General features: G+C 45.4%; 2 protein-coding genes across 5 annotated transcripts; one reads left to right on the top strand and one right to left on the bottom strand.

The window, feature by feature from the left end:
• The first annotated feature begins 534 nt into the window (after positions 1 to 534).
• Positions 535 to 16,971, top strand: LOC105456029 (calsyntenin-1). The gene is made up of 4 exons (XM_011699794.1): positions 535 to 670; positions 4,978 to 5,257; positions 8,200 to 9,011; positions 9,993 to 16,971. The coding sequence occupies exons 1-4, from the start codon at positions 535 to 537 to the stop codon at positions 11,648 to 11,650; spliced, it is 2,886 nt and encodes a 961-aa protein (XP_011698096.1). The 3' UTR covers positions 11,651 to 16,971.
• Positions 16,972 to 17,842: 871 nt separating this feature from the next.
• LOC105456002 (dymeclin) lies at positions 17,843 to 22,471 on the bottom strand. Of its 4 annotated transcripts, none has more exons than XM_011699757.1 (12): positions 22,251 to 22,471; positions 21,529 to 21,831; positions 21,232 to 21,429; positions 20,898 to 21,142; positions 20,608 to 20,823; positions 20,329 to 20,507; positions 20,118 to 20,243; positions 19,929 to 20,042; positions 19,562 to 19,849; positions 19,305 to 19,487; positions 19,080 to 19,196; positions 17,843 to 18,992 (listed from the first exon to the last, which is right to left on the bottom strand). In XM_011699757.1, exons 2-12 carry the CDS (start codon positions 21,813 to 21,815, stop codon positions 18,825 to 18,827), a joined length of 2,121 nt encoding a protein of 706 aa, XP_011698059.1. In that variant the 5' UTR covers positions 21,816 to 21,831; positions 22,251 to 22,471; the 3' UTR covers positions 17,843 to 18,824. The 4 variants fall into 4 exon arrangements, with proteins under 4 accessions (XP_011698059.1, XP_011698061.1, XP_011698060.1 ...); XM_011699759.1 differs by having other exon boundaries at positions 22,376 to 22,471; XM_011699758.1 differs by lacking the exon at positions 22,251 to 22,471 and adding an exon at positions 21,926 to 21,944.
• Positions 22,472 to 23,582: the final 1,111 nt, after the last annotated feature.

Raw genomic sequence — 23,582 nt, 5'->3', positions numbered from 1 at the left:
CGCGGATCGACTTCCGTCGTATTTGGAAAAATCGTGTGAACGAGGTTTAAGGTGTCGCGCGCCGTCGACGGAGAGGCCCGACGGCAGCGCCGCTCCGGGGCAGCGCGGCGAGAATCGGCACTGGCGCGTCTCTCTCTCTCTCTCCTGACTCCAGCGAATCGATATTCCGCTCAAATATTGACTCCGCGATTGTGTGTGCGGTGTGCCGTCGCGCGAGTGCGAGTGAGCGAGCGAGCGAGCGCGCGCGCGACAGAGTCCGTCCCAGTGCAGTCAGTCGGCGATGCTCCTTTAAAAAGCGAAGTGTACTCCGAGTGCGCGCGCGAGAGTGAGACGATTTACACCGTCGAGAGAGAGTCGAGAGTGCGAGAGGCGCGTATAAGGACGCGTAGTAAAGGTGTCTCGTAAGCCACGCCGCGCGCGGCCAGGCAGCAGCACGATCCCGTGACGACGACGACGACGACGACGGCGACGGCGACGAGGGGAACGAGAACGAGGGGAACGAGAACGAGGAGAACGAGGAGGAGCGGAGGAAATATGCTGCCGCAGGCGACGGCGACGACGAGCGCGCTGCTCTGCGGGCTGCTGGCCCTGTGCTGCGGGGTCGGGCTCACCCACGCGAGCATCGCCGCGGCCTTCGAGTCGACACCATCGAGCTCCTTCGATCATGGAGGTGATTCTCGGCTCTTTTACTGAATCTCCCTTTCTCCCATCTGTCTGGTCTCGCCGCTACCGTGCCGCCGCGGCCGCCGCCGTGCCCTACATTCGCTACCGTCTACCTGGCCCCCCGCGAGCGCAGTATCGCCGTCGATCGCGCGTGTATACGCGCGCGTGATCCCCCGAGTCTTGACGGGCTCCCGACGACGACGTCGCGCCGCGTCGCGTCGCGACGCGGCATGGTGCGGCGCAGCGCGGCGCGACGCGACGCGGCGCAGCGGTCCGGTCCGCAGGTGCGACGGGGCAATAACAGCACCTGCGGCCCGCCGTGACTGTTACACGGCGATCCCATTGACCGTGTGCGTGTCCGTGCTCCGTCTCTCGTTGTATTATACAACACGACGAGTTGAACGTTGCACTGCGCCCACCCGGTCGATACGCCGCCGTCATCACCGCCGACGCCGCCACCGCCACCGCCACCGTCACCGCCGCCGCCACCGCCGCGCGAAACGGGCGAGGAAAGAAAGGCGGCTATTAACCCTCCGCCGTCGCGAGCGGTTTTTTTCTCTCTCACCTCCGGAACGCGAGAAAATGGACACACGAGGGGGGAAATGGGGGGGAAAAAATGCGGGGGAGTCTGTTAAGGGACCACCGACCGCGCTCGGGCCGACCGCCGACGGCGCTCGATTGTTGATATCTCTCGATGGACCTTACGTGGTTTCCGCGTGACGTAACAAAAAGGTGTCGGGAGACTCTGATAAAGTTCGAAGTTAAGTCCTCCCAGTCCTCCTCCGAGACCTTTCGCGTCACGGTCGAAATCGATTCGCCGCCGACGCGCGACGTTCGTTTCGATTTTTCGTGTCCGCGATAAATTGACGCGAGCACCGCAACCGGTTGATTCTCTCTACGAAAATCGAGCGACAGTCACTGTGAGAGAAATTCGGGATTTTAGCCGCGCGCTGCGCGGCGTTAACACGCCCAAATTCACGGAATGACGAGAATAACCGTGTTATGCAAAATCCCGCCGGTAAAATTCATCGAAATTCACGCGTTCGTATAATATAAGCGGCGCGGCAATAAAATTGTCGAAATACATCTCTCTCGGTGCGACACGAGGTCGCCTGCCGCTGAAAGAGGAGCGTGACGACGCCGCGTCTCTCTTTCTTTTTTTTTTTGTTGCGTTAAATACGGCTCTCTTCTCGCGTCGCACCTGACGGCGAGCGATCAACTGCAGTTTCCTCTTTTTACGCAGTTCTGGACCTGAACTTGATGTAAACAAAAATATGAATGGCCAATAAACGACGCGGCGATAGACGAATCGATAATGATACCCTGGACGAATAATAACCATCGATCCGTTCGCTTTTTATATTATAGTACGCGCGACAACACGTTGTACCTACTCCGCGCGGTTTCTTCAGCCACAATTTACGTTTTCTTTATACGTTCGTGTAAAATCGTTCGACAACGTTTTACCTTAAAACGGTTTCATCTGATTTATTTGCCGATTTACTTGGCGCGCTAAATATCGCGCCGCGCCGATATTTCGGAAACCTTACGCAACCTCATCCGCTTAATTAAATGCACTTTTCGCACGAATGGGGTCTCGCCATCCCTCCGGTGATCACCGGGGACGACCGTTCACCGAATGACGGTATTAGTCATGCTTGTCGGAATAACAAACTAGGTGTGAATCACATTCGAGAGAGAAGCCCCGGGATAAAATTAGACTGATTTTGAGCAAAGACTGACGAGAGTAAAGTGACGTGAATTTAATATTCTCGTCGCGCGTTTCACGCCCGAGCGGAAAGGGGGAAAGAGAGAGAGAGAGAGAGAGAGAGAGAGGGAGAAAGAAAAGGATCGTATTACCCGGCGTTAAAAATATTTGGATGCATCCCGCGTGGAGGTGGATCATTAATTATCCCTAATCACCCGCCCCCGCTAAGATTAGAAGGGCCGCCCCCGTGAACGAGATACGACCGCCTGCGACGGCGACGGCGACGGCGACGCTGCGATTTGAAGCTTTCCCCACGGTCGCCGATATCGTGGCCCACATTGCCGGGGTTTGCATGTCGCGATAATTGAATGCGTTCTAGCGTCGTCGGTCCCCGCGATGCTCCGGCACGATAATACGTCAAAATATATCTCGCATATACGAACAGTTAATTAACCGATCGCGAGTCGATAATTGTCGGACGGTGAAATTAGATGTCCCGCCGATTGCGCCGAATATTTTAACGACGAGAGATAATCGAGCTTTAGGCATTTGCCGCGCGCGCGAGAGACACGGATGTTAATTAAGCGATATCATCCGCGCGCAGCGCGAGTCTCTTTTCCCGTACAATTTTTCATTCGTTATGACAATCTCTCATACTCGTACCTGACACGTTTTATCGAGGAAAGTGTCTTACAATTTCTGCGATGAGTATCAAGAAAATTTTCATTATCAACGATTTTTTGTGCAAAACCATTTGTTTATTTATGCAACAGTCGATTTTATTTACCACGAAGCGTGTATAGATGTTTTATGTTATTATCCTTGACACACATATTTCTCGTGTATTGATTCTACAAACTCGTATTATTAACAAAATATAATGTAATTGCAAGATCCCGCGGTATATACGTGATTTTATTTCGTAGGCGTGTTTTTATAAAGGAAAATGTCAGCTTTGACGCGCCCGACGCCGCTTAACGATAATTGCGAGATAATCGAAAAGCACATTATGCATACGTTTCATAATTGACTTCCATTGCGCGAGCGAAAAGATACTGCTTATAAATAATTATTCGGCTTAAAATGCACACACATGAAATTATAATCTCGAAAATATGGAAATCTGATGTTAAATGAATTGCCAGTTTAGCATAGCGAATTACATAAAATTAAATTTTCACACTGAAATTTTCGATATAATTATCGTGGTAGTGTTTTCGGAATATTTTTAACGAGTCCCTTCAAGCGCACGTATATTTTAATAAATAAACTTCTTAAATAAAGCTGGAATTGATTTTGCCCGATAAAAGAAAGTAACAAAATTGTTTCACTTTACCATTAAATATTAACAAGGTTTTATTTTTTCAAAACTCGTGTTAGAAATATCTTCAGAACGCTATAAAAATATCACAGACGATGGAAATAAACGTCTGGATTTAGAGACGAAGTATCATCGATTGTTTTTAAAAATTTTTTGCTTTATTTTAACTCACTTAAACTGGAAAAAAACCGTCGACTCTCTCAAATCTTCGTCAAGGAAAAATCCACTCCAAACTGCTTGCGGAATCTGTCCGTCAAATGTAATCTGGTGATTCTGGGTCACACGAGATGTGTCGAGAAGCTTACGTGAGGAGATATTAGTAGTTGACTACCGGCTCAAAATGTCAGTGTTAGCAATTAACAGTATAATTATGAGCCACCGTTGCGGATGTAAACGAACGTTCCTTTGCTACGTGCGCTACAGTTGTTTAACGCTTTTCTCATTATTCGTATGTTGAAGGAGTTGACAACAAGTTAACGAGCTGCTGCCTCTTTTGTTTCACTTAACCCATTTTTCTACCAAATTTTGAATTCCGCTCTTTCTCTCTATGCTAAAACCGCGTAACCCGCACCGAATATTTTTCAGTGCTTAATTAAAAAGTTTGCTTGTTATATGCGATGGGAGGGGAGCAGAAAGCGGAGAAAGAGGTGGATGAGAAGGAGGAGGGAAAAAAAGTGGATTTTACCAACCCCTTTTTCAAACACACGTTAATCAAATTTTTCCAACCAACATCGAATTCGCCCATTAATTTTTAATGCTTCGTTAAAAATGGCAGTGAATTTAAAATCATACATCATTGAAGCACGCGAATTTGCATTACGGCGTAAACACAGGACGAGAGCGTCTCTGTCTAATAAAATGCTCGACACAGAATCGTCATGGAACAATGCAGCGGTGCATGTGCCGAAACGTTTTATTGGTGATACGCTTATACCATTATGCAAATTCGTGCACGGACTGACCTTAATGCCCGATTTCTCAAATCCCCATGTTTAACGAGGGACCGTAGATTCATTCCGGATGCCGTCCGTCTCGAGAGATAAAGTTGGCGAAATCGGGTTATCCATCTTCTCGGGGAGGGGAAAAAAAAGAACGGTTTGAAAAACGAGCCGAAAGCTCCCGGCGAGTAACGCGAGTAGCTTCGGTTACTCCGGCGACTCCGTTAGAAATAGCGAAACCGGAAACTGAGGCGGCGGGCGACGACGGTCCTTTTTCGCCTATACGCGCGCCAAATGAGGTGTTACGTCGGCGGTTGCTGATCAGTCGCATATACGTGTTTTCGCAGCTCCACGACTGGATCTGGAGAGCCTCGAGAGCGGATATCACGGCCTGGTCAAGGAGAACGAAACTCTGGTCGAGGTCACGCCGCAGATCCGCGCCCTAGGCACGAAGGTTTGCTCCTTCCGCATCGCGAACAAGCACCACGGCGAGGCGCCGTTCGAGATCGTCCTGAAGGAGAAGGGGATGGCCGAGCTGCGGGCGTTCCGGGTCCTGAATTGCGAAAAACGCCGTAACTACAAGTTCGACATCGCCGCGGTCGGCTGCAACGGAGCGCAATCGGAAAAGTATGTTCTGTGTCTGCATTTTACACTACGTTTACAGGCAAAATAACCCTCGCGCCCTTTGCTCGAGCAATTGCGTGAATTTTCATCCGCGTTTTGTTATTATAAATGTATAGCGGCATGAGTACGTAACGCGCGTTCATTCGAGGGAACTCCCCCGAGATAAAGTAAACTTGACGAAAGTAGAACGGAATGGACGATACGAAAGAACTATACCTAAGTTTGTAATTGCGGGAGTCAGCCCGCGCTTCAACACGCGACTGCTTTAACGCTGAAAAAAAAAGTTCGCTATCGTATGATGCTCTCGGCGCTCAGATAACATTGTAAGTAGAAATGTACACTTCCACCTCGTCGGACTTTTCTTCATGCGTCGTAGTTATCTTTTTCGACTGCATACTTAGATAACTGAAAGCAAACTTCCGTTAAAGAACGTTTAGATAACAAAGGCTACGAGATAATATACATTTTGTAGATGTTATTAAAATATACTTCAGCTGTTTAAAATTTTTAATAATATATACTAAATTCCGGGTGTATTTAATAAAAGAAAAGCAGGATCTTTTTATTAGTAAAATTTATAGTGATTTATGTTGCACACAACAAAATACATTTGCGCGAAATTTATTACGTTTATTACATTTATCAAGTAGCAAAGAAAATAGAGAAATACGAAACACAATTATTGCATTCAAGAAACTAAATATTCTATATTGTAATGTTTACGTTCTGTTACGTTCGTAATTTAAACTTTATACCCCTCCAGCAACGTAAATTATATACATCCTTTCACATTATCGTCGCAGATTATATCATTACGCGCTCCGGTGTCTGAAAATGCAAAAGCATACTTAATAACGCCATATCGGAAATGTATCATCTTACCCCATATTTATCTGTAGTTGAAGTCCGTGATAAGTCATCTCGCGAATATGGGTCATCGAATCGCGCGTCGCGCCAGCACAATGCCAATTTTTTTTCTGTCTCGCGTCGCGCACGATGCCATAGTCACACAGCGTGTATCGGCTAAATGAGAAAATAACTCCCGGATCCGGAGTGCACAAATTTTCTCATTACGAGGTTGTGCGATTTCACGCCCGTCTGAAACGGTAACTGCCGACTATTCCCTCGCGTCCGTTCGCGTTTGCTCCCGATCTTTCGCCTCGATAAATATTACACGTCCCTCGGAATGAAACTTTTACGCTCGCGATCGCGACAGCTAATAAAATGTATTGTAGACCCGAGGGGGAAAGACAGGAGTTATGATATACTAGAGCGGGGAATACAGGACGTCGAAACACAGGCGACTTTGACTTTTGTTACAGAAGCGCCAAAATTCATAATTATAATCGTGTATACACAATTTGTATGTATACGCGAATTTAAAATTTAAACCGTGATAAAAGCAGTGAATTTATGAAATGTTAAATTTCGCGTGCCGAGAATACAATGTCGGTAGCAATTATATAACGAACGCAGTAAACTTTGCATGTATTCGGGCAAAATTAGGGTAACTATATAGGAAAGCGATCGCAAGTGTATAATTTACCGTGAAAAACTATAGCGCAATACGCTCGTTTCTGTTTCCAACCGTCTCGGAATCTGTCCTGTCTCACCTCGCCGAATCGCCGCCAACGAATAGCAGATCAATAGTGAAACATCTCTTCGTATATAACGTGCACAACATACGACGCTTTTATATATAAAAGATTTCACGGTGAATTTTTCATACAGAGCGGGCCGTACGGTGTTGTTACAACGAAATTTTATTTTGGTGACGGCCGAACGAATTACATGATGATCGATCGATTGATACATCGCTTGCCTCAACCGTCGATAGTGCACGTCGTAATTTCTAATTAGGATATCGACGCATCGGACACGTTATTATGACATTAATATGGAAGAGTCGTGCCAGGCCGGGGAGGGGAGCGGAGGGGGGGGAAGGAGGGGGTATCGAGCGGAATTGCCCCGATTATTTATTATTATTGCACGACACGTTTGGCGGATTTTCGGGGGCATTGATTTTGTCGTGTCTAAAATTTGAAACGTAAATAGATTCCGAGTGCGTAACTCGAACGGGTAGCTGTTTGAACGCGTGTTTTCGGTAACGAAACAATTTCGAGTCGAAATTCAATCCTTTTCTCTCGCACGTACGGTCTCTGCGGTACCGCATTATTGACTTTTCCGTTGTACGCCGCGTATTAAATTTCCGATATTGCTCCAAGCGAACACTGTCACATAAATGTTTTACATTAAGTATATCGACAGTATTTGCTTGACTGTAATTCTTTTAAATCCCTTCCCAACGGAGGCGGAATAAAATGCATTCCACTGTTCCACGGCAATGCGGAAATATGTATTAAAATAGATGTAGTTTCCTACACACCAGCGTCGTTTTTGCGATATATAAATTGTCGCTAATTCGAAAAACCATTACAATTAAATCCATTACGAAGGTAAACGTATCTATAGCAGCGTGAAATAGCTAATTATCTCGATGCGAAAGTTATTAAAGTAACCTTTATGACTGGGGAAAATAAGCTCTTTTAAATTCACTGGAGATTATAATGGAAATTCTCGGTTGCAATCCATGGGAACAGTGGAAATAATGTTTCTGGTAGTTGGAAATAAACATTTTTATCATTTCGCTTTACGGCGCGGCGCATCTACGCGGTGGATCCGATTTTTTAATTCTACCTGAAGCTTATATATCGAAAAATTGCACAGATTTCCGAGGAAGTACTGGCGAGGAAAATATATTAAAATAAATAGCGAGCGCAGTGGCGCAAACGGAGAGGTATGTAGGAATTTGAAGGATCTAGGCGTTCTAGGCTTTTCGCCACGCGACGCGCATATTCGCACGTTCCCGCGCGACACGTCGTTATCTCCGCAGGAGAATAGAGAGACCTTGAAGCATGCACGTGCACACCTCAACTTTATTTCAGCGCCACGGTTCATATTACTGTGGTCGACGTCAACGAGTACGCGCCGCAGTTCCTCCAGCCGGCCTACGTTAGCACCGTGGACGAGGGTCGCCTCTACGAGGAGGTGGTCCGCGTCGAGGCGTCCGACCGTGACTGCACGCCGAAATTCGGCGATGTCTGCAAGTACGAGATCCTCACCGCCGACCAGCCGTTCATCATCGACAACGAGGGCGCCATCCGCAATACCGAGCCCCTGGACTACGAACGCTCGCACAACTACATACTCAGCGTGGTCGCCTACGACTGCGGCATGAAGCAGTCGGCGCCGGCGATGGTGACGGTCAAGGTGAATCGCGTGTGCGCTCCCGGATGGCGAGGCATCCCCGAGAGGGTGGATTACGCCGCCGGCGTCGGTTCGCAGCCTCTGCTGCCCTCGGCGCGGCTTGACCTTTGCGACGCACCTTGCATCCTGCGCAACGTGCGCGCCACCCTGACTTTAGCCACCGATCACATCGGCAAGGGTTGCGATCGCGACACCTACGGAGTTCGCAGCCAGCGGAAGCTGTGCGGTGCCTCGCGCGACAGCGTGGACCTGCTACCTACACCCGGTCCCACCACCCCTTGGACGGCTACCCTTTCCAGAGACGAGGGTAGAGAGGCTGACGAGATCTTCGAGTTTGACGGCGTGGACTCGGCCGCGATCGTGCCGAACGATGTGCTGGAGCACAGCCTGGCGCAGAAGTTCACCATCGGCGTCTGGGTCAAGCACCGACCACGCCCGCGACAGGATCCGCATGTCAAAGAGCATATTTTGTGCGCTGCCGACGATCACAGTAAGTTTTCATGAAATAAGTGTTAAAATTCACTGTTTGGACGGCATCATGTTGTTTTTAATATTAAAAAACGGTTTATCTCTTTGAGTTACAATTACTTTTTAACGTTATTTTTGCCAGAAGCTTTGTATTCGTTTAATATTTTGTTTTTGTTGTTCTTATCGAGATAAGCATCTTCTGCTTAGAAACAGAAGATGTCCATCGGTAGGAGCAACAGAAACTTGTTGATGACGGAGAAAATAATTGTACAAAGACTTTCCGTGATATTAAATTTCCACTGAAAATCGCAGAGAAAAAAAAGTCATAAAGATTAACGCTGTAGCGTCATATTCCACGTTTATCACGCTCGTGATTATCCCGATTGGCTTTATAGCGGGAGTACAGGGAAATAGGCTATGAACTTAATAATTTTCATTTCCCTTTATAACTGGAAAAGACAATAATCATTTTAAGCAGCTGATAAGCCGGTTGTTCCAATGTCGGGCGATGCTCGTCGATGCTCGCCGTTGCTAGCAGAATACATTACGCGCCGTCGAGAGTGCGCGCGCTCAAGCGTTAAAATATACACGTTCACTCCGCGGAAACGCCGGGGTATTATCGTGAAGTTTCGAACAAAGCGGCTTAATCCTTGCGCGGAATGAATTTTGGCAAGAAATCAGGTCGAGCGCGCTTATATATATAGGTCGTCGCTCGCTCGTACACGCTCGCGCTCGCCCTCACGAAGAGTTCAACTCAAATATCCTACCTATCTACCCAGGTCTGAAATACAAATCTTTCTAAATACCGGCCGGTCTCCACGGGCGACGTGTAATCCTCGGTTATAAACGTTCTCTCTCCCTCGTCCTTTTCCTCCGGGCTCTACCCTTTCGCGTTAAATCTCTCGTCTCTCCCTCTCCTTAATGCCGTCGCGCGTTTCTACACTTTATTACGCGCGGCGGCGTCACGAAAGGTGCAACTAACGCCGCGCCGTTTCAATTACAGAGATGAATAGGCACCATTACGCCCTGTTCGTAAGGAACTGCAGATTGATTTTGCTGCTGCGACGCGACTTCTCCGAGGGCGATCCCAACATCTTCCGTGCCGCCGAATGGCGTTGGAAACTCGGCCAGGTGTGCGACGATAAGTGGCATCATTATGCGATCCAGGTAGACTTCCCGCGTGTCAACCTGTACGTAGACGGCGAGGAGTGGCACGCTGACGAGAAGAACCCCGAAGTTATCGACGATTGGCCTTTGCATCCGGCAAAGGGTGTCAACACCACCCTTGTTGTCGGGGCGTGCTGGCAGGGCTCCGAGAATAAGACCAAACACCATTTCCGTGGCTACCTTGCCGGCCTGTCCGTTCTAGTCGGCCGAAACGAGAAACCGGAAGTACTCTCGTGCTTGCGGCGCTGCCAGGAGGGCATTCATGTGCCACCGATGGACTTGTTGCAACCGGGCACTCAGCTGCTGACCAATTCCGATATGACCGAGGTGCGAATCGACGGCGACAACCGCACGAACGTGGAGACCTTGCTGCGCCGCATCGGCTACTCCAACACCCGACGCTTCCCAACGCCCGGCCGCCGTAACTTCCGCCTCGACACGACGATCGTCTGTGAGGGTAGCGAGAACACGCCCCTACCGGTACCGACTGTGCAGTCCTACGTCACCGTGCTACCGCCTCCTCGACCAGGCATCACCGTTAACGGCACCGGTTACGTGGCCCGAGAATACGCTGATTTCCGGCTGGGAGTACGTGTGTTCCCCGACGCGCGCGTCACCGCCGGATCGGCCGCCCGACTGGACGCCTGCGCCGTCAGTGTTTATCCGAGTCTCAATCCCGATCACGAGAGTCTAGGATTACCCGGTGACGCCCTGCTCGCATTCCACGACATCTCCGCTCGTGTCGATCGGGACGGCGTCGTTCTCTCCGGCGCAGATTCACCTTACAATTATCAACAACTCATCCGTCTCATCATGTACACGAACCGCAAGCCGGCTTACTATCTCGATCGCGTATTCAAGCTTACCTGTTCCGAGCTGAGCGGTCGCTTCGCCAGCAACGAGTACGTGCAAACGCTAGCTGTGATTCATCCCAAGGAGAAGACGACCGTTTTGCCGCACACGACTCCCGGGGAACCGCCTATCGCCAGAATCGTCGAACCGGCACCGGGTCACGCACAGCTCTCGCCGCATCATGCCGATCTAACGGACGAATACGCCACGGCCGCGCTTCGTGAGGGCAGCAGAACCATCGGCGGCAGTAGCGGCAGCCATGCCGTGACCATCGTCGCCGCCGCTTGCATCGGTTTCCTACTGTTGATGGCGGTGGTGGGCGCTGCGCGAGTCCGCGGGGCGGCCAAACGACGACGATCCGCCGGCGACGAGCTCGCCGCCGAGACGGAGATGGCCTGGGACGACTCGGCTCTCGCCATCACCGTGAATCCGATGGACAGGTTGACGGAACACGATCAGCATCACCAGAGCCAGCGGGACGAGGACGTGGACGACTCCGGTAGCTCCGATTCCGAGGATGGCTCGTTCCGGGACGATGACCTTGACAGCTCCGACTGCGAGAACGACTGCGATCTCAGCAACGGCCGACACCGCCGTCACAATTCGCCGCACGATCTGGAGTGGGATCATCGTGATGTTTAAATCACCCTACTATCTTTACACTGAGCATTCACACATCCCCCCCTCCCTTTCTTCGCGTGACATTGAGAGGAGTACTGGCCGCGTGCCACTTTCCGTTAAAAAAAAAAATTCCTCCATCGTATATCGTTTCTTCTCGCCGTGCGCGCCCGCTCGTCGAGCACGTCTCGGAAGTATCTCGCGACGAAGATTCCTCGCGTAGCTATCGGCGGCTACGCGAATTTAATCTGCGGGAGAAAGAGTTTCGGATTATTGCATATGGATCTCTCGTCGAACGCGACTTGCGTCCGCGAAAGATCGATTTCTCGAAGTTCTCTTCTTGCGCATCAGATATCATGGACGCGTCGTTTAAGGGATTAGAATATTTATTACGCTTTCGAATCTCCAGAATATAGTGTAATAAGATTTAACGTTCTAAGCCGCTCTCCACACACACACACACATACACCGCTCGATCGATTCTCTAAACGATTATTATCCCCCTTTACTGCGCGAGAGCGTTATCGTATTATCCGTCCCTTCCCCGCCTCCCTCCCCCCCGCCCCCTCACTCTCTCTCGTAGATGACGTCGATATAATCGATGAGGTAACGATATAAAACGGCATTCAGTTAGTACTCGTCTTAAGCGTCAGGAAAAAACTTGTAAGAGTGCGGGACGCTTTATCGAATATAGTTAAAACTCTTTCTACCTACGAACACACGTCGCTGATGTTTGGTAGAATCGGAGATACACGCAAGAGATACTTAAAGTCCCGCCGGGAACATTCCCGACGGGAATATTTACGGCAGTTATTAATTTATATTCTTGACTCATCATTGGTAGTAGTAGGACAAGGGAACTCTTTTTTTTTTTTTTATACTCCTAACTATCTTTCCTCCTTTTTACTCTACATACGGTTATTGCTGTTTTATCATTACTAATCGCTGCGACTATATCCAACCACTTTATCGAAAGTTATTTTAATTATTATTATTATTTCTATTATTGTACTTGTAGGCAGGACGGCCCGGTAGCGTAGTTTTAAAATGCGAATCATTGCTGAGCCGGCTCTGTACTCTTCCTCGTCTTCTCGACTAAACTTTCCTATCTAAGGTCCATTTGATCTCATGAATGTAATTCTCTCGCAATAATCGTGTCTTTCGTATTTTGATCAAAAGCGCGCTCGTGACACGAGCTGACGTTAACTAATAAACCGGCGGCGAAACGCGCGTGGTAGATACGAAGATTTAAAAGCTGAAAGCTATTCGCTTCGGTGTAGCACGTGAATCGGGCTGAGCCTGGGCCATACGATGCTTGCCCAATTTTTAACTTTTATTTTTAAGATGTTAATACGCCTTCGATCGTTTTCTTTTTTTTTTTTTTTGCACGATGTTCCTTCCTGATCGGTCTGCACAAGATGAGTAAGGACATTGCCATGCATCTTACGCTAGTGCTTCAACATTTAAGATAATCGGTATACAGCATCATCATCCGTATGTGATGCGTAAGCGTGTCACATGTAGAAGCGGCGCGTTTAAAAACGACGATTTCGCCGGTCGTTGATCTGCGAATGCCGTGGAGAACATGAAATATTCAACCAAGGGGACAATCTGCACGCGAGCAGACGCTTCATGCGTCAGGTAATTTCCTCTGGTATAAATATTCATTTCTAATTAATTAAAATTACTTGACGCGTGAAGGATCGGCTTAGGAGGTGGGATTATACACACCTCTCGTCCGCGGTTGTCTTAGTTTTCCTATGAGCGTTTGACGAATTAACGGCAGTTAACCGGTACGCGGTTTATGTGCGCGCGTCACTCACGTGCTCTACATATACATATATCAGCATCCATTCATTATTCCGTGGCGAGAGTCTCGTCTCGAGTAGTAGACGATTATTCTAAAGTAATGCGCAGCGGCTGGAGGAGCCATCGAGCGTGCTTCTCCCGTTAATCTCCCCCGACCCAAGACGTGTCGTATCGTGCAATCGCTCTTTTCACAGAGAGAAAACTAATGCTTTTACGTGCCTTTTAAGCAAGTATAGTACGTTGAATTCGTATATTGTGTACTTTAACAGCGAATCTCAAGCTGCATACTCCTTTTTTTTTATTTTATTTTATTTTATTTTTTTTTCGTCGCAGGATCCCGTCGCCGTCGATTCGGATTCGCCCTGTATTGTTATTAGGAACTTTTCGCGATTCCATAGCGCTTCTGAGCGCACGGTAAACTCGCCGCGTCTCGACGCGGTTTTAGCTCTTTTATTGCTGCCCGAAACGGCGCTATAGCGAAAAGTTCCGGTTGTATTTTAGACGTTTACGGCTGTTAGGAATTATAAGGATCGGACGCGCTTGTTCGCCGGGCGACGCGCCGTCGTCCGGCGGGCTGTCACGAGCCTCGACGCACAATACCTGTCGATGGTCCCGTGTCGGAAAATGCGTCACACACGTGCAATGATCCCGTCGTAGGGTACATTAAACTCTCTCTCTCTTTTTCTCTCTCTCTCTCTCTCTCTCTTTCGTCGAAATGGTGACACGACGGCTGCGCATCCGTTATCGCCGCGAAATAATGAACGGATCCTCATGTATGTGTGTGTGTCTCTGTGTTGGCATAAATCTATAGAATTATACCGAATCGTTCGAATGCGGAGGCACCATCAGTACCGAAGAACTCGCGTACGCGGATATATCTATATTCATATAGGGAACTATAATGAATTTATTTTTCCAACGAGCATATCATATCATTTTTATAAGGAATTCGTCGGAAAAAAAAACGTTTTTTGGGAAGCTTCGCTTCGTCAAACGTGCGATCGCGAAACGTCGCGACTTCGTAAAGGTTTCTTTCTCGTTTCTCGGGGGATAGGTTTCTGTTTTTTTCCCCGTCTCTCCGTTCCCGAGGAGGGTCATCAATACGCGTCCTCTCTTACGCATCTCTCCGACTCGCGCGAATGCATATACCTACATACGATCGAGAATTCGGATTCTAAACGAGAAAGCGGAGTTCGACGTCTACCGGAAAGAAAAAGAAGAAAAAAAAAAGGCAAACAGAGACGTGCATGATCATTTATCTGTTCCTGATAACACCACAGATCGCATATTATACACTTATATACGTAAAATACCGGTGTGTACGCTTGCTTTTGTACTGTCTTTCCTTTCCTAGTGTTTTTCTCCTAACGCGACTTTCATTACATTGCAACGGGAATCTTATCGTAACGTAATCTCGTATTTTATAAAGATCGTATAGCAACACGGTGAGAAAGTAATCAACAAAAATCAGCCGAGGCACTCGCGGCGGAGTCTCCCAACCGTGGGAGGCCCTCGCAAGGATCGAAGTCAAGAAAGGATCTGGCCTTTATGAGTGTGTCTAAATTAGCTTACGTAAATGTGTACACACGCGTTTGTATGCTTAATCCTCGAGCATAAGTGCACGGTGAATTATACAGTTTCGGGAGATATATTTGGGATTCCTATTTCGTTTGATCGTCGTACACGCGACATCGTAAATAAAAAAAAAAACGACACGCGCGCTCTTCTATCAGGTCACATCACGCGATGTCGATGTAACGAAGTTAGAGGAACGCGTGCGAGAATCATGCGGTGGGAAAAGGGTATCTCGCAGAAAGTAATTTTGCCCGACGACCGTACACACGCATGGGGCATCCCCTTATTTACGCGAAAACAGTTCCTCACGTTATGGTCTCATCGCCTCCTCCTTCTATTCTTATCGCTTCGAAAGATTCGCCACGCGGAGCTTCGCTTCCTTTCTGACGAAAAAGAAAATATTTGCTTATATGTAAAAAATACCTTTAATCTCGACACATAAATGGGTCGGAAATCGACAACAAGCAACACGTGGCTTAAGTTACGTAAAGCTCGAGCTGCCTTCTGTGTGTACGTGATTTAATGTTACGCAAGGGAAAATACATGTAAAGTGATAAGATGATCCACGATCCGAGCGCGGTGAAATAAGGGGCGCCCATGCGCTTTGCGAACAACACTCTTTCGTTATTCCGAGCGAGATATCGGGAGGCCAAAAGTCTCCTTCGACTGAGAAATCAGAAAATCAATGAAACGAGAAACGATTCGCAACACACGTGAACCTAATCAGGTGCGCGCATCCGCTCTAAAGATGTACTTAATCATTTAATTAAACGGGAAATGAAGGAACGCAGAGAAACAAAACCAACTAGATGATACTATTATATAATATATATATATATACATAAAAAAAATATATCTAAGCTGTTTGCAAATGATGACGATGTAAAGGGGTAAAAGAGGGAAGAGTAAAGGAAAAGAGGGAAAAAAAATATGAATTTGTAATGTACCATTGTATTTTGTAGGCAGCTAGAGCGTGTACGTATACATATGCACAGATACCCCCGTGTATGTATGTATGTATGTTTACGTATATAAATATACATACTCCTCCCCCCTCCCCGTCTTCGTCTCACTTATATACACGCATACACACGTGCCGTTTGCCTGAAACGGCCAGAGGAAATATTTTGGATCTTAAGGGAAGAACGTGAGAGCTCGGAAAAGTCGGAGGCTGTAACACGTCAAATCTTATCTTCCGAATTTCCGAGGGGAGGACTTCCCCTCCCTCGTCCATCACGACGAGGCGAGGGGCATTCTCTTCAGCGCATATTACACGCCCGTCGCCACCGACGCGTATCGACTTTTACACACACACATACATACATCCCACATACACACATATATATATATACACACACCTATCCCGATGCGACGACAGTGAAAAACGTGCATGTATAAACGCGCGATCACGCGCGCGTGTAAATCGAGAAATTATAACGCTTCGCGGAGCGAACGCTCGTGCCATTCATCCGTTTCCAGCTTGCCGTTTCCTTCCGTAGCGCCGAATGAGAAAATATAAAAGAGACAGACGTTAGTCTTGCGGCGATCCAAGTCCGCAAGAACTCGGCAATGCGGCAAAATTTTTTCCCACGCGAACGTAATTTGATCGAACTTTTCGTTCGTGTACTTTGCGCGTAGTTTTCAGTAGAACGAATCCAAATCGAGAGTAGGAGGTTCATTAATGAGGATTGCTGTGTATATTTCGAGGGATTCATTTTTCCGTATACCATATCCCGGGGAATATTGAAATCGAATAAACTAAAACGTGCATCCAAGCTATAAAAAGTATGTAGAGCGTGTATAATGAATTACATATTTCTCGTAAAATGCGAGCGACGTCACTCCAGGATCTCGTTGTTATTTCTCGTTATATGCGACACTCTCTTGAAAAAAAAAAAAAAAGAAAAATACGTGAAGAAGTAGCGCGTAGTAACGATACGATCGGATGTTCACAATAAAAAGTAAATTGCGCGATGACGGTGTAATGAGTGAAAATAATCAACTACTGATTACCTAGGCCGTAACGCGGAATGTCGTTACGTGCCGACTAAATTCCCTCCCATCGCAGATTGATTGTGTGTTAACTAATAAGATTAAGTAACGGTATAGTATATTACAGTTAAGGAATTTAATTATTATGAATAAATAATTAAAAGGAAAAAAAATACTATCTGTACTGCTAAGCACACACACACGTTTCGAGCCGTAACGTGACGTATGGCTAAGGCAATGTTTATGACTTTAAATGAGTCTTTAATTTTAAACGTGACACACTGAGTTACTCGGCGCGTCTGCACCGCGACGCACAGAAACGTCAAATTATCTTGTTAACTCTGCAAACTGAAAGATCGTTCAAGAACAAAAAAAAATGAGAAGTATATTAGCAATAGTATATTAATTATACACACACAAGTACACGACACAAGATCACGCGCGGCCGCATATACACGCTGCACAGGCTAGGAAAAATGAAATACCTATCTATAACGACATTATAAATAACATTAAGACGTCAACTGTATTTGTTTAATAAAGATGTACATTCGACATGTTCGAACTGACCATTGCGTAGCCGGCAGGTCACAATTGTTGACAAATTTCCAACCGGTTTGTCGAAGACTTCGGAAAAAAAATTAAAATTATACCTCTCGTGGATTTTTAAATAGATGCTCGCGCGTGCGATAAACGATTTTTAAATGGCCTGCCGGTTAAAAATGGACACTGGATTATTTCTATTCTCTTCGATATCGTCCTTTCGTGTTTGTCCTAGAAATCCACGTCCCATTTCCGTGAATCTTACGCTAAACGAGTGTTTGAAGAAATGAAACGAGGTTTATAAGTATCAAAGTTTTTATTGATGTATATGTATATTAAATAAAAATTATTTGCACATATACAGCGTGAATAACAGAACTATACAAATATTATATTGCAACGTTTTAAATTAAACGAATGGAAACCGAATTTTCTCTCGATAATTATTTACAATATTGCAGATTGAATATGATACACGATTGAAACTAAAATTGCAGGCTACTTTGATTAGGCTACCAGATGTAATTCACTAAAGCCTCGTTAATTTTACGTTTTTGCGCTAAAAAATACTGTGAATCAGTATATATTTTCTCAGTATAGTTTTTATGAGATTACAAGAAAATTTAGTTTTGAAATTACAGGCATTTATAAATTATATTATTTGTGAAGTTTGTAATTTCTTATGCATATATTAATATATATCTTTAATAACATAAAATTACATTGTCCCCAGTAACAGCATTCGTAACGTAAATAATACAATAACTTTAACCAGTCCCATCGAAATGCAATAACTGCATTCATTTTGGTATATATTATTACATCATTTATATGTAACAAAATTGCAGAAGTTACAAAATTTCATTTTCAAAGATATAAAACACTTATCGTGAGTCTTTTATCTCATAAAGTGTAACATGAAAATGAAAAAGTGATATTTAAGTTAAATTTTCAATTCCGTTCGATTTCATAATAAATATTAAAATGATTGCACAAGGAAATGACATGACAAAAAGAAATGTTCCAGACGATGTATCCTATTATTACAAAAGGTGTACTTTATCATATAATAGTTATAGTTGACGTCATACATTATACTCTCTTTGCTGTATACATTTCCATTTTTCTCTTGGTTCTTAAAATTTCCATGTTCATCCATTCAAAAAAAAATATTTATGCTTTTGGTTTTGACAATTTTTCTATTATAAACTTATAGTTTTACATATCGACCTGTTATCGCTTTGAATATTCATAGCAGAATGCACTCCTCATCTCAATATCAGCAAACAATGATGGTTGCTTCGCTATTATTGGGAGAAAATAATTTTATATTCTCCGCATTCCAATGTAACAACGCTCCTTGGCAAACAACACTCCACACATAAGGAATGAAGAATTCTTCCGGTTGTTCTTCTTCTACATACTTGAACTTTAACTCCGGGAATTTCTATAAATAATCGTACATATGTGTAATTAAAATTCTCGTATACTAAATGTAAATAGATCGTAACATTCTGTAACAATTTTTACGTACTCTTAAACGGTCTCTCGGCCATTCTGAAGTTCCTTGCCGTATAGTGGCTAATACTTGACTAACACCTAATTGCGATTGATCTTTTTGTTCCAGTTTATAAGAGAAAAAGTTAATTACCTAAAAATATTTGAAAATATTTCGATTATTAAATATCGATTTAAAGTATAATATATATTAAAGTAATGAAAATGTTACTATTCACAATTTAAAAGTGGAAAAACTTACAGAATCAATATTTTGTACAATATCTTGAAAAGCAGAATGTGTTCTAAACGGTTGAAAGACATCCTTTTTATATAGCAGAGTGTAAATTAAATTCGGATTGTGCGCGATCCTATGGGTTAAACAACTATTTATAATTTCTAGCACCATCCGTAAGACCTCCTCAAGTATAGTCAAGTCTTGAATCTGAAGAGAATAATAAATTTTATTCAACAAATATTAAACAAGAACGATTCCTTTATATATCTTAAATGTCTTACCAATTCTTGGTGTGAAACAGTGTTAACAGCGGAAGCATTACATTTTCCAGTATCAGCATCAATTGTTACATTAATAGTCGTATTAATAGCCGTATCAACAAGGCTATTTTTGGGAGAAAGAGTTGTCGACTGTGTCATCTCTAGAATTCTTGCTTCCAATCGCGCATGCTTTTTTGCAAGAGTTTCAAACAGACTTAACAGCCTCTGGCTAACGTAAGGGTGTAGGGATGTGAATTGGGCAGACATGTTCGCTAAAGCAGCCAGACAATTTGTATGAAGATATTTGTCCTAATAATGATAAAAAGAATATTATTGCGATTTGTAAATGTGCGAATATATATCAATTTATATACAAAATATCACTTACTCTCATTTTAAACATATTATATTGTATCGTGCGAATCACAACGAGGATTAAAAGACCACCTAAGGATATTTCGCTAATGGATCTCTCGGTGTACCATGTTACACCTTTAAGCATCTTAAAGAAAGAAAACATAATTATTATAATTGTTATTTTAATCATTTTAGAATTATATAAAATAATGACTCTTACAATTTCGTGTATTCGTTTGTTAAACGTTTCATCTTCGCTTAAAATTAGCAAAATAATGAGGGACATATAAATATGGTGGGATGTATTGTTCGGTGCATGATATAATATTTGTAGTATCGGTGTTACCTATAAATAGAAATGTTTCAAATGTGATTATTAAATATTAATTGCATTTCTTTTAGAGTCAAAGAAAAATATGAGCAATACTTGCCAACAATTGTATGTCAGGCCTTCTCATTATGTCCTGTTTCACACTCGAGTTTCTATGTAACAGCATGTAGAGTAGAAGCGTGACCTCGTCGGTATTTGGTATCTTACAAATGGTATTATATAATTTATTTAAATTAAATTTGAAGGTATCAGCTTTCCCCTGCGATACAGTAACATCTTCTGTAATAAAAAAAATATATTTTTTTAATTCGATATACGCAATATTAACAATCCACAGCAGGTTATTCGTAATTAAACTAGACCGGAGGCCAATGCTCACCTTGCATATCGACAAAAGAGAAAAGCGCGTTCCTATATGGATTCTGCGTAGCGGTACAGTGATTCGTCAGAACCAGTAAAAGTAATAGAGATTGACTAGCGAGCGGAGTTTCCGTATCGCGTTTTTTCTCCTCATCCTCAGCAGTGCCGTTATGCGTAACCTGTATATTTTTCGAGCTACTACCTATGCCCATTCTTATTACGTTCCACAACCCGGCTGAAACAATGCTTCATATTAACGCTTTGTAAAATGGATCGCCGGCGTTTTGTTGATGATATTGTCATATTTACCGGCAATACTGAATACAATACTACCACCGGACTGCTGCGTCAGTAATCCCGGCGGAGCGTGTTCCTGCTGGATAAAATTGTGCAACAGTGTGCACACCATAACGGGTGCATGCTGATTCAGATGCGCGTGCATCGCTATCCTGTATATCGAGCTGTATTCGGCCGCGGTTTGAGAAAATAACTGCACCGAGAGCAGCACGAGCAAACAATTAATCGCCTCCAAGTGAACGACGTACGTAAATTCACTGTGAGGAAAAATATAGATACATTTATAATGCATACAGGATGCAGTTTTAGAAATGTACGCTGCTAAGCGTGCACTGTCTTTACTCACCATAAAGGTACATCCGTAATAAGTTCTATCAGCGCCTCAATAAAATATGCCAATCTATAAGTAGGAAGTGCCTCACTTGCCGATTGCGGTGCTTCAATGTGATTCAGCATCTGCTCTTCGCCAACGATCTCAATGAGATACTTCAAAATACACCTTACAGCGAACAATGCATTGTACGTTTGCCATGCCGATATTATACTGGAAATTAGCGTTTCTTTAGCGATAAAACAAACGTTTTGAATTTCATTTAATATTACAAACTAATTATAATGTATCGATGATGCGACGGATGCTCACTTTTGATTTTGTACAGGCGCCAGTAGCTCATTGATCCGTATCAGTGCTATTTGTATCAGGGTACCAAAGTTGCCAGTGACCAAATTATTAACGAGCAATTGTTGGCACGACGAATCTAACCGGGAGTCCAGTTCTATCTGATCGTTCCTCGTAATGGGTGGTCGTACGTTGTAAGACAGAAACGTACTCCAGAACGGGTCATTCGCGGGTATGCTTTGCTTCCCGCAGAATCTACCCAGGTGCACATTCTTGGAGAGATCTTCATAGCGACTCGGCGTTGCACCCATTGCCTCTGTTAATCTTCTGAAAATGAATGAGGCGACCGGTCTTTAGTATCCATTGATAGAATTTTTCATGTTACATGTAAACATGTTGTAAGTCGAGTTTTTTTATTTACGTATTACGCGCATATGTAACAAAACTGCTATATTAAGTAATCTCGGACTAAAAATACTTTTTGCGCCGACGGCGGCGATGTAAATACGCAAATTGCTTTTCTTTTTTTTTTTTTCTTTTGTGAGAACAGCACAATCGAAGGTACATTGACAGCCCAGCTTGACGACGATTTAGCGCGAACGAATCGACGCGTGCAATCGACTATGAATATTCCTAACGTTCGTTTCGTGCACACTCATGCCCCGATGTTGTGCTCTTGTCAACGATACGTTATCTCGCGTAAACGCGTATAAAAACGCCGCGACGGATAGGCGAGCTGATATAACCTCGCAGAGTCGCTCGACGCATCGAGAACGGATCGGTCGGCGCGTTGCTTCGATGATGATTCACGATCGCAGCCTCCTGTCACTTCGCACGACGCGTCCCACGCGTCGAAACAGAACGCACTTACAATAAAATTACTGATCAGTCGACTCGCACATAATAACGAGTGGCATGGGCCAGTGAACAAGTTCCACACTGGCACCAGCTGCAGTACCGATACAGTCGGTCGGTCACCACCGTCGTTCGTTCGGGACGAGCCTGCCGTACCGGCTGACAAAGACGCGCGAACGTCTCCCGTTCAATTAGCCGGTCGGTTGTAAATTCGCAGCTGTTTTCGACTCCGCGAAGGGCCACTCTGTGCTGCGAATCGGCGGCAAACGTATGGCATTTCGAGGGCCTTCTAACGCTCGATTCGAGGAGACCTCGGAAGTACCGCGGATCCGGATGTATCTGATGGAAATTTTTGCACACGGCCGCGGCGCGTGGATTCGTTAACTCGGCCGCTCGGCCGCCATGGCAGTCCCGTCGGCGGCGTCGGCGTCTCGGTTCGGAAGCGCGACCGCTCCGCGATCAGTCGTGGATTTCGCCCATTAAAAGCGCACGACGTACGCGAATTCTTGCCGGGGGTGTCGGCCAGAGTGACGCGCGATCGCCGGAACGCGTCGGTTCTCGCGGATGTGGCCAACAGACGGCTGTTTGGCCGATTCGAATCGACTCCAGTTTCGAGCGAGGTTCGGTCTCGCAACGGTACAGTCCCGGTGAGTGCAAATTCCGATGTCTTAGGCGCGCGAAAATGACCCTTACGTTTTCTCAAGGGAATCGAAGACCGTTTGGCGTACTCTTTTCGTTAGATGCGTGCTTCAGTGGCACGTCGAGCATTCAAATCGTCGTAATTATATCGCGTGTATACGTCGCTTTCGTCGAAAAATGGCAGTCTCGTCGGCGGCGTCGGCGTCTCGGTTCGGAAGCGCGACCGCTCCGCGATCAATCGTGGATTTCGCCCGTTAAAAGAGCACGACGATCGCGAGTTCTTGCCGGGAGTGCCGCGCTAGAGTGACGCGCGATCGCCGGAACGCGTCGGTTTTCGCGGATGTGGCCAAACAGACGGCTGTTTGGCCGATTCGAATCGACTCCGGTTTCGAGCGAGGTTCGGTCTCGCAACGGTACAGTCCCGGTGAGTGCAAATTCCGATGTCTTAGGCGCGCGAAAATGACCCTTACGTTTTCTCAAGGGAATCGAAGAACGTTTGGCGTACTTTTTTCGTTAGATGCGTGCTTCAATGGCACGTCGAGCATTTGAATCATCGTAATTATATAGCGGGCATATATTGCTTT

The sequence above is a fragment of the Wasmannia auropunctata genome, unplaced genomic scaffold (genome assembly GCF_000956235.1).
Source record: "Wasmannia auropunctata unplaced genomic scaffold, wasmannia.A_1.0 LD335828.1, whole genome shotgun sequence".
Lineage (NCBI taxonomy): Eukaryota > Metazoa > Arthropoda > Insecta > Hymenoptera > Formicidae > Wasmannia > Wasmannia auropunctata.
Note: the sequence above shows the minus strand (reverse complement) of the source record. Positions and strands in the feature narration are given on the sequence as shown.

What these genes read in the sequence shown, in the direction of transcription:
- LOC105456029 (XM_011699794.1), top strand. Translation starts at nt 535, where the DNA reads ATGCTGCCGCAGGCGACGGCGACGACGAGCGCGCTGCTCTGCGGGCTG. An exon ending in AACGGAGCGCAATCGGAAAA is followed by an intron (nt 5,258 to 8,199) that starts GTATGTTCTGTG and finishes ACTTTATTTCAG; the next exon opens with CGCCACGGTTCATATTACTG. An exon ending in GTGCGCTGCCGACGATCACA is followed by an intron (nt 9,012 to 9,992) that starts GTAAGTTTTCAT and finishes TTTCAATTACAG; the next exon opens with AGATGAATAGGCACCATTAC.
- LOC105456002 (XM_011699757.1), bottom strand. Translation starts at nt 21,815, where the DNA reads ATGGGTGCAACGCCGAGTCGCTATGAAGATCTCTCCAAGAATGTGCAC. An exon ending in TATTGTATTCAGTATTGCCG is followed by an intron (nt 20,824 to 20,897) that starts GTAAATATGACA and finishes GCATTGTTTCAG; the next exon opens with CCGGGTTGTGGAACGTAATA. An exon ending in TTGTACAAAATATTGATTCT is followed by an intron (nt 19,197 to 19,304) that starts GTAAGTTTTTCC and finishes AAATATTTTTAG; the next exon opens with GTAATTAACTTTTTCTCTTA.